The sequence below is a fragment of the Ochlerotatus camptorhynchus genome, unplaced genomic scaffold, assembly GCF_037179485.1.
Source record: "Ochlerotatus camptorhynchus isolate MF236.1 unplaced genomic scaffold, CSIRO-AGI_Acam_v1.1 ptg000024l, whole genome shotgun sequence".
Taxonomy (NCBI): Eukaryota; Metazoa; Arthropoda; class Insecta; order Diptera; family Culicidae; genus Ochlerotatus; species Ochlerotatus camptorhynchus.
In genome coordinates, this window is record NW_027040516.1 from 3,093,859 (window position 1) to 3,109,415 (window position 15,557).

The window sequence follows — 15,557 nt, forward strand, 5'->3', positions numbered from 1 at the left end:
TTTTTAGAGCCGGATCGCTCGGGCTGGCTACAAACCTTATAGAATGCCAATGATTATTCGGACACACCGGGTTCCTCGGGAAGAGAACCAGAATCTTACTTAATCTAAAACCCAGCAATAATGATATAGCTGAATATCAGCTTATTGAGGTAAAAACAGGGTTACATAGCTTAAAACAGACACATTCAGTTTTACCTTACCTCAGCTGATCCGGTGGGCCATTTGCGGATTCAAACACGTTAACCCTTTGTCATCAATTTATTTTGTCATCATCAAATATTAATTTCATCTTTACATTTTGGTTTCTTTATTGACCATTAGTGCTTATAAATACATGTTTTCTGTTTGCTTTACATAGTATTCTCAGAAATTTCAAGATTAAAGATTATATATATACATATATATAATCGTATTTTGATTCTATTCAAATGACATTATGTACAGATGATATTTTTACCTCTCTTCTTAGGTTTCACTTTTTTTCTGAACGCTCAACAGTGATTTACAATTCGACTACTACATAGTACAACTCAGTTCAACGAAAAATCTGAAGATCTCATATTATTTGATTTATTTTTTTTCTTAACAATCAAACCAAAGAAGGACGATTAATGCACTGGGAAATGGGGCGAAACTGTGTTCGATGCGTGTTTAAGGTGGATTAGTTGAGCATAGATTTGCACACAGTTTCCTTAAACGTGAATGATTTCGCATTTTTGAAAATTTCTTGGCTGAATACTGATACGAGGGGAATACAGAAAATAACAAATTGTAGCTGTGACAAATGGATACTTTAGTTTGGTGGTGGATTAAGTGATTTTGATATTTGCTTCTACAATGTACACATGTGCTTATTTTCAAAAGCTTATCATTTTAACTGAACCACTGTCTTTTCACATAAATGTTGAAACTGCCTAATTTCACTAGAATCTTGTATTTGCATTCACAGCAAGATGAAACTCATTGTCATTGCCGCCAGAACGTCCGGGTGGGAAAGGACGACAACGACCGGAGCGGGAGGGATCATCGGTGAGCATCTTCATAAGAAGTTCATCTCCAGGGCGGTATGCAGCGACCGAATATCGCTATGACTGGATATCCGCCAGAAAGGAAAGTTTAGATTTTTGGCAGCGCTTTCCTCGTCCTGACCGTCGCCTACGACTACGTAGGTGCTCTTCCTACCGAATCGAGTCACGATTCGCTCGAAGCAGGATTCCTTACCTAAAAATGGAAAGAGGTCGTGGTTAAAATTGCAAGGAGTAATCGCGAAATTCCAATCATCCTACCTATTTTATTTGCACTATAAATATTCTCTATTGGAAAGATCTGCCCCAGACCGTAGAGCAGCACTTTAGCCAGAGCCGGAACCAGCTGGGTCGTTGTTACCAGCACGTTCACGCAGTTCTCCCGCTGGGCAATCATGTTCAAACATTTCAACGTCAAACTGTGCCAGCTGTCCGTTTCAAAGTCGATGTCGGAGCGAACCTGCATCCAGTGCTCCCGCTTCTGAGGCCCGAGCAAACCACCAACACTATAATTAGATGGCGAAAAGCAAAGGTCATTAGATATTTGCCCTCAAACTGGTCATAAATCATGTCCTACGTACTTATTTCGGTAGGTGTTGTAGGTGTCCTTAATTTTCCGATAGCGAAATGCCAGCTTTCGCATCCAGTCAACGCCTCCGCGAACGCCATTAGGAAGGCAAATATTAGGTGGAGCTCCTGTGGTGTGCACACAATAATGAAAGCAGGAAAAATGTATTAGGAAATTGAAGGGAAAAGCGTAGGAATGAGAAATTGAACTGCAAATAGACGACACACAATGCGGTAAACATTTGCTTAGGACTATTGCCGATCCGTTTCGATGATGAACCGAACCCAGCGAAGCGAAAGCCAAATGGAATTGCACTGAGGGCCGACGTTCGTTCGTTCGTTCGAAATGGTTATTTACCTTGTGCCGTTCCGGTGTGGAAACCATCGGCGGAAAAATTGTAATTGCTCAGATCCTGTCCGTTGTCGTCGGAGGACACGTCGTCGATATGTACCTGATCGCACTCTTCCAGGTCGTTGAAGAAGAAGAACGCGTCCGCCATGTTGAAGATGAGCTCCTCCATTCGGTAGCCCAGTTGCATGTGGTGGTCGCGACTCTGGGGTAGAAAAGGATCAGAGGAGAGGATAGTTGTTAGTGAAGTTCGTTTCGTTTGGTAGGTATCTTCATGTAAGTATTTAAAAATCGAGAAAAAGGCCCATGAGTGGAAAAAAGTATTAGGGTAAGTGCACCAGGAAAACGATTGAATCACAATCCTAGTGCGTTTTTTGGGCAACATGTATGTGAACCCCGATAAATATGATTTGAATCGACAATCTTAACAGAACTCAACCTGTAAAAACCATCAAATATCGTCAAAACATGTCCCAAATAGGAGCGTGGCCAATACGCCTTTTTAATGCACCACCAACGTAGAGAGCGCCACGCGAGTTCGAGAAGAAACATCAACAAAACCGTTTGTTTACCCCAACCCCAACGCAAATAACAGCATTTTTCATTCAAAATCTTGCCAATGTCCATCGGTAATTGTCTTATTCTACGATTTTCCACAAATCTGAACTGATTTGCACCTTATCTATTCACACACAAGAAATCCGGAAGATCATAACCACTAAGGCACTTTTCTAATTTTCCATTTTTCTCAACAACACGCTAACTTGAAAGTACCCATTAATGGTTGAAAAAGACCCATTTTGAAGAAAAGTGGCTTAACTCATTAAATGAGTAAATTTTTTACCCATTAATGAGTATCTGTTACCCATTAATGAGTAATTGTTAATCATTAATGGGTAACAGATACTCATTAATGGGTAAAATTGTTTAATCATTAATGAGTTAAGCCACTTTTCTTCAAAATGGGTCTTTTTTTACTCATTAATGAGTACTTTCAAGTTAGCGTGAAAAATATTCCTGAACACCAGCAGGATCTTTTCAAAAACGTTACAGAATTAAATTTTTCAACTGTAGATTAAGTTTTGAATCAATTTATGAATCAATTTATCAAGAAAAGTTACAAAGTTTAATTCACGTATATTTGGGAATATGCAATTCATTCAAAAGTAACTTATAGGCCTTTTTAATAGAAACTAAACGATCGATTCAACCTCTGGTGGTCAAAAGGAAAACGTCAAAAAGAGTGTTGTGTGTTGAGTGTGTGAATAGTTAAGGTGCAAATCAGTTCAGATTTGTGGAAAATCGTACAATACTACAATTACCGATGGAAATTGGCAAGACTTTGAATGAAAATGCTTTTATTTGCGTTGGGAAAAATACTTATGCTGCTGTAAACAAACGGTTTGGTTGACGTTTCTTCTCGAACTCGCGTGGCGCACTTTACGTTGGTGGTGCATTAAAAAGGCGTATTGGGCTGAACTATATCGTTGGGTCAAATCTCTCGTTCCTTGGCGAGATGGACCAAACTATGGTCTTAGCCGTCTGTAAAGACAACCACAAAGAAAAAAAATCTCTCCTTCCTTTTTTGACAACAATAACGAGTGCAAGTGAGAGCCCGAATAGAAATTGTAATGTAGGAAGCATCAGCAGACATCTTAAAAACATTAAAGTTTAATGTGTACTGCCGTACCCTTAATGTATTCATACTTCAATGTGACGTCCAAGTACATAAAAATACATTAGCCTCAAACGCTACATTAGAATCAAATGTATTGGCGATGTAAAATTTGACCTCAGGGCACAAACGTTGATATTAGTTGATGTAATGTAATTAGTTGATGCGATGTAATTTGTTGCACACCTAAAACATCATAATACATCCAATGACAACAGAACCAAACGTTACTGTAAGATTCGCATTCCGGTTTATCTTCCCTTTCGACGATTAGGTCCGAAACGAGATATCTTCTTTCCTTTATTTAACGTCGGTCTCTGTTCCGCAATCTAGAGCCAATCACCGACGGACATCGATTGCCATCCATTGACGACAATCGAATGTGCAGGAAGGCAGCTTTTCCACACCTGCGTAGGATATCGCACCCATTCAACACACATGGGCCGGGACCAACGGCTTTACTTCCCTTCCGAAGGAAGACGTGACCAGAGATTTTTATGCCTGATTTTTATGCAGTCACGCTTACCACTACACCACCGGCGCCGGCTAGAAACGAGATATGAAGAACGCAAAAAGATGTAAACACTAATGTAATGCTTAATCGAGAAGTATATAAAAGCTGAAGCAATAAATCAGTAGTGATCGGATTGACGACAACTTCCAAAGTGATTATAAAGCGAATTTAATATAACTTTAAAGTGACGACGAGGATAAATTGAAAGGTATAGTGAAAGTGATAGGAAGGACTGAACAGTGAAAGTGATAGAAAAAACAAGCGGTTGAGAGTTGAATACGACACTAAGAGCGAGTCAAAAGATCTCGTTGGGGAGTCATCTGATCTCGGCCCCCAGGGGCAGATTAGACTGGAGACGGAGGAAAGACGTGGAACGAAGAGGAGGCGAGCTGAATCCGAGGATGAGTGTGCTTTTCGAGGGTTTCCGCTTTGACAGTTACAACCACCCCCAGCACGAAGCGAATTTCATCCTCAAGCATTAAGTTCGGATCCTCCGAAATCGAAACGAAAAGCTACATATTGCCCGAGGGATACTGATAACGAGGCTGATAACGAAGTGAGAAGGTTGGCCCGTATCCGGAAACAGAATAATGATGAAATCACAGACATATTTGGGATATGAAGAACTCAAACACATGTAAACACTATTGTAAAGGGTTATACGGTCAAAATTTGGTCAATATCAACTTGACGTATTTCTTTCAATTTCACATTTAAAAAACCTGAACACCCCTCATTTTGAAGGTGTGTGTGTGTAGAATGTTGCTCCTATTTTGATTTTGGAATTCACTCTTCAGTTGTCAAAATGCCGTCCAAGCAAGAAGAGCAGCGTATCAAAATTTTGCTTGCGCATCGCGAAAATCCGAGCTACTCGCACGCAAAGTTGGCAAAATCGCTAAAAGTTGCCAAATCAACCGTTACAAATGTAATTAAAGTGTTTGGGGAACGTTTGTCGACAGCCAGGAAGTCTGGATCGGGGGGAAATCGAAAACCGGAAGCCGCTGAGACGACAAAGAGAGTTGCCGGTAGTTTCAAGCGAAACCCTAACCTCTCTCTCCGAGATGCCGCAAATAAGCTGGGTGTATCGTCTACAACCGTGCATCGAGCCAAAAAACGAGCCGGACTATCGACTTACAAGAAGGTAGTGACTCCAAATCGCGATGATCAACAAAATACGACGGCCAAAGCACGATCCCGGAGGCTGTACACGACGATGCTGACGAAGTTTGACTGCGTGGTAATGGACGACGAAACCTACCTCAAAGCCGACTACAAGCAGCTTCCGGGACAGGAGTTTTATACGGCAAAAGGAAGGGGAATGTTTTCAAGCACATGAAACTGTCAAAGTTCGCAAAGAAATATCTGGTTTGGCAAGCCATCTGTACCTGTGGCTTGAAAAGCAGCATTTTCATAGCTTCCGGGACTGTCAACCAAGAAATTTACGTGAAAGAGTGTTTGAATAAACGTCTGCTGCCTTTCCTGAAGAAACACGGTTGTTCCGTACTGTTTTGGCTAGATTTGGCATCTTGCCATTACGGTAAAAAGGCCATGGAGTGGTACGCCGCCAACAACGTGCAGGTGGTTCCCAAGGACAAGAACCCTCCCAACACGCCAGAGCTCCGCCCAATTGAGAAATACTGGGCTATTGTCAAGCGGAACCTAAAGAAGACCAAAAAAACTGCTAAGAGCGAGCAGCAGTTCAAGGCAAACTGGCTTTCTGCGGCGAAGAAGGTGGACAAGGTGGCTGTACAAAATCTGATGGCAGGGGTCAAGCGTAAGGCCCGGCAATTCGGATTTGGAAAAGCGGAAGCCTAACTGAATATTTTTCCTGAATTTTATACTAATTGAACTTGAAAAAGAAATTTAATTTGATTTTTTAAATAAACGATTTCACCGATTTACACGCGTTTTCCCTTGACCAAATTTTGACCGTATCACCCTTTAATGCTTGGTCGAGAAGTATATAAAAACTGAAGCAATAAATCAGTCGTGATAGTAGTTGTAGGTAGTTGTAGTTGTAAGAAGTAGTTATAAGTAGTTTTCATTTTCAATTTAAAACAAACCAATCCCACCAAGGAGGTCATTCTCTAAAACAGGCCTGATACACAGCAAAAAAAAAAAGTAATATCGATCAACGTAATTCAAGCTGATGTATGAAATAATAATGTAATAACTAAAAGCAGATACAATATTACATCAATGGATGTAATTTTGTTCGCAAAATCGATGTACATCGTACAATGTGATATTACACAACCGATGGATTGACCTGGTTGCAGCAGTTTCGATGTAATATTCAACAACTTTTTTTGCTGTGTAGGACTAAGAACTGTAATTAATAATAATTGAAATTCAAAAGAACTAAAGTTGAAAAGACGCATCTGTGTCACTTGATAAGTTATACATGTAAACCACACAAATTCAAGAAATATTGATCATCTAAAGTAAAAAAAAATCAATCGTGATCAGATTGACGACAACTTCCAAAGTGAGTATAAAGCGAATTTAATGTAACGGAAAGAAAACTTGATGTAACGATGTAAATTGTTGCACGTATAAAATATTAGAATACATCTGCCATGGATACACTTGCATGACAAACTATGAGAATGAGTCTTATTTGTATAATAAAACTCATGCTCATCCATGGTGGCACTTGTATAGTTTTTGTATAGTGCTCATTATTATTATACCATTAATACTCATGTTCATAGCTTGTCATACAAGTGTATTCGCGGCAATCCTATGACACTACAACCTCATGAAGGCCGGGCGAAAATGTGACAGTGAGTCGATGAAAAACTGAATCGGTACAGTTCCTCCTCCGTTTTATCGTGTTTGGTGGCCATCGGATGGGCAAGATCATCCGGATTCGATTTCAACTTCCCCGGGGATGCGTTGGAACTGCGGATATCATGAATAGTCTAGTGAAGTTTCACCTTTTGGTAAGTTTCTTTATGCTACCTTATGTTGTTGTGATGTTTAATTTCTCCTATTGACGAGTGCACGGATGGATTTGAGTTCACTCACTCGACAAAAAGTGACACAGCAGCGGGGCCCTGTTTACTAAAAATGAACACATATGTGTTCATTTTTAGTAAACAGGGCCCCGCTGTTGTGTCACTTTTTGTCGAGTGAGTGAACTTAAATCCATCCGTGCACTCGTCTATTTCTAAGAGGAAGAGGTGACAATTGGCTTCTTCCTCTTTTATTTCTATCTCTATCTCTATCTTTATCTATCTCTATCTCTATCTTACGCACATGAAATCGACCAATCAGGAAGTGGTTCGCGTTTGACAGAAAAGTGGTTTTTTTTCGCCCCCGTATTGTCACCTCTTCTCTTAGGTCTATTTGACTTTCAGATATTGCCACGGCGAATGAGAACGACTCAAATTTGAGTTTAGTTCACTCATAATCGCCAAAAGTGCAGGAACTCAGCGATGAGTAAAATTTGTCTCATGGTTTCCTGAGGAAAACCTAAAAAATCTGCCGGAAAATGAGGAAATTGACGAAAATTTTATTCAGTCTCGGAGTAGTACCAATAAACTGAGTGAATCCAATCTTTACTTTTCTCAAATTCGGGAATTTTTCCCTGGAAAAACCTGGGAAAACATGAGGCAAATTAACTCATCGCTGAGTTCCTGCACTTTTGGCGATTATGAGTGAACTAAACTCAAATTTGGGTTGTTCTCATTCGCCGTGTGAGATTGCTGCTAGCAAGCAACCTGCACGCTAAGATAAGAATACCTAATATTAGGTACTGGTAGTAAAACCCAAAATATCGGTAATATTTAACGATAAATAACGTTACTTATTACTAAGATTATGAATAAATTGAATTTTCAAGAATTTATGGTATTTCTACCTAATATTGGTTTAAAATGTTGTCACTGATGTTCTTTATCTAAGATCAATGACGTTTATATAAGGTCTGGGCCAAAGGGCTTATTGGTGTTAGTGAAATGTGCAAATGGTTAGTGGTGTTCGTATTATATTGCAATGTTTATCTTTTTACACGAAACAGCTGTTGGCAGTGAGGTATATCTATCTGTTCTCAGTATGTTGGCAGTGACGTATATCTATCTGTTCGCAAATGTTCAGCAATGTTTACAACATTTTTGCTTCTAACACCAGCAAGCTGCCTGTTGGCCCAGACCTTATATAAATGTCATTGATCTAAGATAGCAACGAGCAGCAACGCTAACGCTGAGTGTTTGTTTACAAGTTGAAGTTATTTAGTAAAAACTTAATTAAAATTTCTTCAATTAGAACGACGACTAATAAGAATGGTGAGAACAATTAGCTATTAGAAAAAAAAAAGAAACCACCCTCTGGCTCTGACTCCAAAAGCTAACCTCACTTTTGTAGGCTTACAAGCCAACTGAGTCAAACTTATGATTTGTTATTTTTTCAAATTCTAGGTATCATCAGTGGCCGGTCGCACCTAGTTATCAGACCATCAGCCTCCCGTTCTTCCTCAGCTTTCTCCACCTCCTTGTGCTCATGCTGCTGCTGTTGAGTCCCATTCCGGAAAGGTATTTTTGCTGCCCACCGCTGCGGGACTGAACTACGAGCTTTTATCTCGGGTATTATACAATGATTTTGAATATGCTTACGTTTTTTTTTTTGTACTGATAAGCAGAATTTTCAATAAAATCCGAAAAAGATCTTAAAACTACACCTGCATCATTCGTGGAAGCATATTCCAGGATCCTAAAGCAGTGAAATAACAACTAATTTTCGGTAAAAAGTAAATACTAAAAGTAGGTAATTTTTATCGTTTACGCTTCTCCCCCACCAGTACCTAACTTTAGGTAATCGAAGTTTACCGATAATGTGCACTTTTGTGCGATTAACAGTAATGTTTACCGACTTTTAGATATTCCTATCTTAGCGTGTGGAGCTGGATTTTTCCATGGAAAAATCAGTGGTTAGTACCCTAATAGAAATTACCATAAGAAAGAGCTTAACGACGTTTTCGGAGTATCATGCAAACTTTTGTGGAATTTGTGTTAAAGTTACGTTAAAGTTAAAGTTATGTTTAAGTTAAAATATTGTTAAAGTTAAAGTTATGATAAAGTTAAAGTTATGTTAAAGTTAAGTTAAAATAAAGTTTAAGTTATGTTGAAATTCAGTTAAAATTAAGTTGAAAATATGTTAAATTTATGTTACAGTTATGTTAAAGGTAAGTTAAAGTTATGTTAAAGTTAACGTTAGGTTAAAGTAAAGGTAAAGTTATGCTAAAGTTAAAGTTATGTTAAATTTAAGTTAAAGGTATGTTAAAATTAAGTGACAGTTATGGTAAAGTTTAGTTTAAGTGAAATTAAAGTTATGTCAAAGTTAAATTAATATCAAAGCTATGTTAAAATTAAGTTAAAATTATGTTCAAGTTAAGCTTCAGTTAAATTAAAGTTAAGTTTAAGTTTTGTTAAAGTTAAAGTTACGTTAAAGTTAAAGTTATGTTAAAGTTAAGTTAAAGTTAAGTTAAAGTTAAGTTAAAGTTAAGTTAAAGTTAAGTTAAAGTTAAGATAAAGTTAAGTTAAAGTTAAGTTAAAGTTAAGTTAAAGTTAAGTTAAATTTAAGTTAAAGTTAAGTTAAAGTTAAGTTAAAGTTAAGTTAAGGTTAAGTTAAAGTTAAGTTAAAGTTAAGTTAAAGTTAAGTTAAAGTTAAGTTAAAGTTAAGTTAAAGTTAAGTTAGAGTTAAGTTAAAGTTAAGTCAAAGTTAAGTTAAAGTTAAGTTAAAGTTAAGTTAAAGTTAAGTTAAAGTTAAGTTAAAGTTAAGTTAAAGTTAAGTTAAAGTTAAGTTAAAGTTAAGTTAAAGTTAAGTTTAAGTTAAGTTAAAGTTAAGTTAAAGTTAAGTTAAAGTTAAGTTAAAGTTAAGTTAAAGTTAAGTTAAAGTTAAGTTAAAGTTAAGTTAAAGTTAAGTTAAAGTTAAGTTAAAGTTAAGTTAAAGTTAAGTTAAAGTTAAGTTAAAGTTAAGTTAAAGTTAAGTTAAAGTTAAGTTAAAGTTAAGTTAAAGTTAAGTTAAAGTTAAGTTAAAGTTAAGTTAAAGTTAAGTTAAAGTTAAGTTAAAGTTAAGTTAAAGTTAAGTTAAAGTTAAGTTAAAGTTAAGTTAAAGTTAAGTTAAAGTTAAGTTAAAGTTAAGTTAAAGTTATTTAAAAGTCAAATTTAAGTTAAAATTATGTTAAAGTATAGGTAAAGCTATGTTAAATTTAAAGTTATTATAAAGTTAAGTAAAGGTTAGTTAAAGTTATGTTAAAGTAAAAATTAAGGTAAAGTGCAGTTAAAGTCAAGTTAAAGTTTTATTAAAGTTAAGTTCAAGTTAAGTTAAATTATGTTACAGTTAAAGTTAAAGTTATGTTAAAGTTAAGTTGTTTCGAGTTGAAGTGAAAATCTGACAGATACGCTCTGTATCGTAACTTTTAAAGAGCCTAAATTTATAAAGAGACGCCATGTCAAAATTGGAACAATCGATTGTCTGTCAAAGTCATAGGAAAAGTCATTCCAATCGAGCAGAAGACCTGTCAAATGGATAAGATGTCGCCTCTTTATAAATTCAGGCTCTTTCAGTAACTAACTTAGTAACTTTAACTTTTAGCTTAGTTACTGTGCTTTTCGCGAGCAGCTGCAGCTTTTACAAAGTAAACGTAAGCGAAAAAGATGAGATCCACAAAATTCGATGTCGGATCGTATCTGTTTATAGTTCCAGGCGAAGTGAAATTTTTGTCAATTACATTTTACACACTGGTGAAAAATCGATTTTTTTATGTGGGATTTTAAGTTCGCTTCGATCTCTATATAATAGTTCGTTTAAAAATGCTATAACAATCGCCAAGCTCGCTGTATTGGCACCAAGTGCCTCGTCACCTACGAATTGGCGCCTATGTCAGTGGTCTAATAACCCTTAGCGTGTTAATGGCATAGTTCCCCTGCCGCATAGAGAGTTGGTGCAATGATATTAGGTTAGCTAAGGTCAATTAACTGACTGGTGGGAAACGGGAGCTTCAGCATTGACTATTATGTACGCATTTTTATGATGTTATCTAACAACAATGGTGTGTAGTGTTTACACGATCATGTTTCTAATTCTAATGTGTTGTAAATATAATTGAAAGCATTTGAAAAGTTAGATTCTAATGTTTTGTATATCTAAAAACATTAGTAAACACCTACATTTGAGCAGTTTGGAAATGTACGAATAATTACGCCGCCAGAGAGCGACTTTTGAATACCCTTGAGGCCCAAGGAAGACAACCCTATGTTCCTATCAGAGACGTGTTGGGAACTCGTGATATCTCATGATATCTGCAGTCGGTTGGTGTGTTTCTTCAATTGTCTAGTATAAGAATTTAATTCCTTTGTCTTTTGTCTCTCTTTAATAGTTTTTGTTTGTCTTGTCTCCCCGTCTCGATGAGTCTCATCGTCGCCCATTGGTCACCATAGCCGGTCAAACTCCAGACGAAACTAGAACCGCACTACCGTTCATACTGGCGACATCGCTCTGATGAGACAACGAAACCTTAGCCCCAAGCTCCTCCCCTGATCCTATCCTTTGATAATGTACCTCTCCAACCTCGAGTAAGCCGCGAGTATTCGGCACAACTCCTACTAGACATAGAATTAAGTAAATTTTGTTACAAACAAAGAACAATGACCTATCGGCTCCGTAAAGCTAATGCAATTGAGCCTTCTAAATAAACGAACTAGTTAAAAAAATCTACATTTTAAAACATTCAAACAATGTTTACTTTACACGTTTTGTACATCTGAAAACATCAGAGAACAACAATCACGAGGTACAATTGAAAACATTCGAACAACGTTTAGTTCTAACGTTATGTACATCCGAAAAGATTGAAATTCTTGACGTCAGAACGACATTAGAACAGCACCATTTTATTCCAAAATTTTTGATGTGTACACCATGTTACCAAACGGTGAACACTCGTGTTTATTTCAGTTACCATGGAGACGTAATTTGTGATTAGTCCCGGTCCCTTTCAAATTGTATCATTATTTATGAATGGCCTTATATTTGAAATGACGTTTCACATTCATCTAGTGATGTCCGATTTTCATTCGAATAATCGTTTAATCGATTAACGAACCGAAAAGTAAACTATTTATAATCGGTTAGATCATGTCGATATAGAGCATTTCCAGCCCAAAACGCAAACCGGTTGGTCATGAGTGTTTCCGATTTGAATGAAACATTTCTCACGTGTTCGCTGCTACTAATGGTTGCATTTTTCATTTAAATATGATTTTTTCCTCCAGAGTAACTTTTGAAAAGGGCGTATAAAAAATGGATTATTATTTTTTTCAAAAAATCATTACTTGAAAACTATTGATCTGATCAAAATGACATATCAGAAGAAGTTTTAGGTAGTTAAATTATCTTTGCGGAAAAAAAAACACTGAAAGAAAAACTTAGTAAATTAGTATTTAAAAAACGTAAAACGATGATTATCTCAAAACACCCCCCCTTCGATCTTTATAATTTTTTTTTTGCAAGAAAACTGAAAAAATGCCCTAATATTTGGTGAAGAGTGTATGCTGGTAACTTTCTTTAAAAAAAATCTATAGTTTTTGAAATTTTTGTTGGTTTTTACAAGTTGGTGAAATTGCATATTTTTTAGTAAAATAGTAATTTATTTGGATTCTACGCATAATTGTCAAATACTTTGCATATAAAAACTTTTTTCCTAAGTCCAGCCGTTCTCAAGTTAATGCAATTTAAAAAAAATAATTTTAATAATTTTCTACATTTTGGGCCATTTTCAAATGTTAGTCGTGATGTCCAGCAACGAGATGTTTTTCCATGAATATATATTAAAAACCAAACAATTCATTCTCAAATATGATAGCTGTCAGACTTACCCGTTTCTATTTAGAAGCAGCAGAAAAGAAACAAGTTTATAAGTAAATACTCTCAAATATACCCAAATAATCAACAAACCCACTCATGTGCCTTTTTTCTGTCCTCTATTAGTTGTATGCCTGGATAGAATTGTGTATGTCATAACAGAGGCTCAAAACATAAACAGGTAAACAAATATGTTATTAAACCTGTAATTGAGATAAATTCTCTAGGTACTTCTCTGACGTATACCATATTGTGCCTTAAGAGCTCATCCCGCGATATCACAACTACATAAAAAGGCACCCCGTGGAGGCTTCTTACACTCACACTTAAAAAAGTTTGCTATAATCAATTGTACCTAATGAAGATAGGTATAATGTCAACATTGTAATTATTCTGCTACATATATATATATATATATATATATTGGGACGTTCTTCACCTGTTCTGTATCCGCTGATTTGCCGCAGATCCCGCCTCTCAAGGGTGAAAAAACTGGCTGTCTACAAACAAATCATAGCACCTGCGATCCTCTATGCAGCTCCCCTGTGGGAATCATGTGCACAGACTCACAGGAACAAAATCCAAATCACTCAGAATAGAGTGCTGAGGATGGTTCTTGATCGTCCTTTCGACACTAGAATAACAAATTTACATGAAGAGGCAGGCATTGCCAAAATAGATTCCCGAATTAACGAAATTAAGACTAAATTTGCACAAAGATGTATTTTATCAGAACATGTATATAGTAGTTGTAGGTTAGTTTTAGTTGTAAATAGTAGTTATAAGTAGCCTCCTTTTTTTTCAAATTTTAAACAAACCAATCCCACCAAGGTTGTCATTCTTAAAACAGGCCTGATAGGACTAAAAACTGTAATTAATAATAATTTTAATTGAAAAGGAATTAAAGCTGAAAAGACGCATCTGTGTCACTTGATAAGGTATACATGTAAACCACACAATACAAGAAATAAAGATCATTTAAGTCAAGTTCTTCACCTGTTCCATTCAGTTCATCTCTCTTAGCGTTTCAAGTTAAAAAGCAAGTAGTTTTTTACGATGGATAACAATTTCAAGTGTTGTAAACCTCTACCTAAATCAATTTCAAAGCATGACACAGTAGCAGTTCAGTTGTTTATCTCAAAATTATTAGAATTTTTAAAGTCTTAAGAGAATGGCAACCAGAGCAAGTTTAGCTAAGCAACACGAGCACCCTATAACGAACCCTAAACAACTGTACGACTGGGCAAATAGTCGTAAAGAAGATCTTCAAACAAAAATGTCATTTTGTTATGTTTCTACGGAAGAATACAAAAAGGCTGACACGGAATTTGATCCAATTTTTAAGAAAGTGAAACCAATTCCTGGAACTCGAAAATATCATTGCTATATTCCAGTTTCAAACAACCAAATTGCAGTAAAAATATTCTCTAATTCAAACGATACACCCAAATTATTCAATGTATTCAAATAATATGAGTTGTAAAATAAAATAATAAATATATACTGTTTCTTATCTCAACAAATCTTTCATTTGACCACATCAACGTGCTTCTCTTCCGCTGCCTCTAGATAGAAACGGGTAAGTCTGACAGCTACCATATCTGAGAATGAATTGTTTGGTTTTTAATATACAATCATGAAATAAAATCTCGTTGCTGGACATCTCGACAAACATTTGAAAATGGCCTAATATGTTGAAAATTGTTATAATTATATTTTTTTAATTCGCATTAACTTGTGAACGGCTGGACTTAGGAAAAAAAAATTATATATGCAAAGTTATTGAAAATTATGCGTAAAATCCAAATAAATTATTATTTTATAAAAAAATATGCATTTTCATCAACTTGTAAAAATCAACAAAAATTTAAAAAATTATAGCTTTCTTTTTAAGAAAGTTACCAGCATACACTTTTCATGAAATTTAAGGGTATTCCATCAATTTTCTTGAAAAAAAAAAATTATAAAGATCGAAGGGGGGGTGTTTTGAGATAATCATCGTTGTACGTTTTTTAAATACTAATTTACGAAGTTTTTTCTTTCAGTGTATTTTTTCCGCAAAGATAATTTAATTACCTAAAACTTCTTCTCATATGCCGTTTTGATCAGATCAATAGTTTTCAAGTTATATTTTTTTGGAAAAAAAATAATCCATTTTTTTTATACGCCCTTTTCAAAAGTTACTCTGGAGGAAAAAATCATATTTAAATGAAAAATGCAACCATTAGTAGCAGCGAACACGTGAGCAATGTTTCATTCAAATCAGAAGGGGTCGAGACAAAATTGACATTTTTTTTAACGATTTGAGCTAGAAATGCTCTATAAGCATTAACATCTCCAAAGGATCATCACCGATCGTTTCAAACATGTGCTGCACTCTCTCTGGTGGAAAAATGGCAGCACAGCGAACAAAAAATAATCGATTAGTTGTTAATCGAGTAATTAAAAAATGGGACATCTCTGATTTTGGTGTGATTGTTTTGATAAAAATGAGCGCAAAATTTCATCTCTTCCGAGGGGCAGCAAAAACCACAGAATTACCTTGAATACGGGGGTTTCTTA

General features: G+C 35.9%; 1 protein-coding gene across 3 annotated transcripts in view; it reads right to left on the reverse strand.

Moving 5' to 3' along the window:
- Positions 1-467: 467 nt before the first annotated feature.
- Positions 468-15,557, reverse strand: part of eya (eya transcriptional coactivator and phosphatase 2) — a 162,813-nt gene continuing 147,723 nt past the window's right edge. For all 3 annotated transcript variants that reach the window (XM_065229273.1, XM_065229267.1, XM_065229272.1), the window contains 4 exons: positions 1,951-2,146; positions 1,607-1,721; positions 1,287-1,531; positions 468-1,221 (listed from right to left, as the gene is read on the reverse strand). In XM_065229273.1, the coding sequence (XP_065085345.1) occupies positions 1,040-1,221; positions 1,287-1,531; positions 1,607-1,721; positions 1,951-2,146 (738 nt within the window). In that variant the 3' untranslated portion in view covers positions 468-1,039. The remainder of the gene's footprint in view (positions 1,222-1,286; positions 1,532-1,606; positions 1,722-1,950; positions 2,147-15,557) is intronic.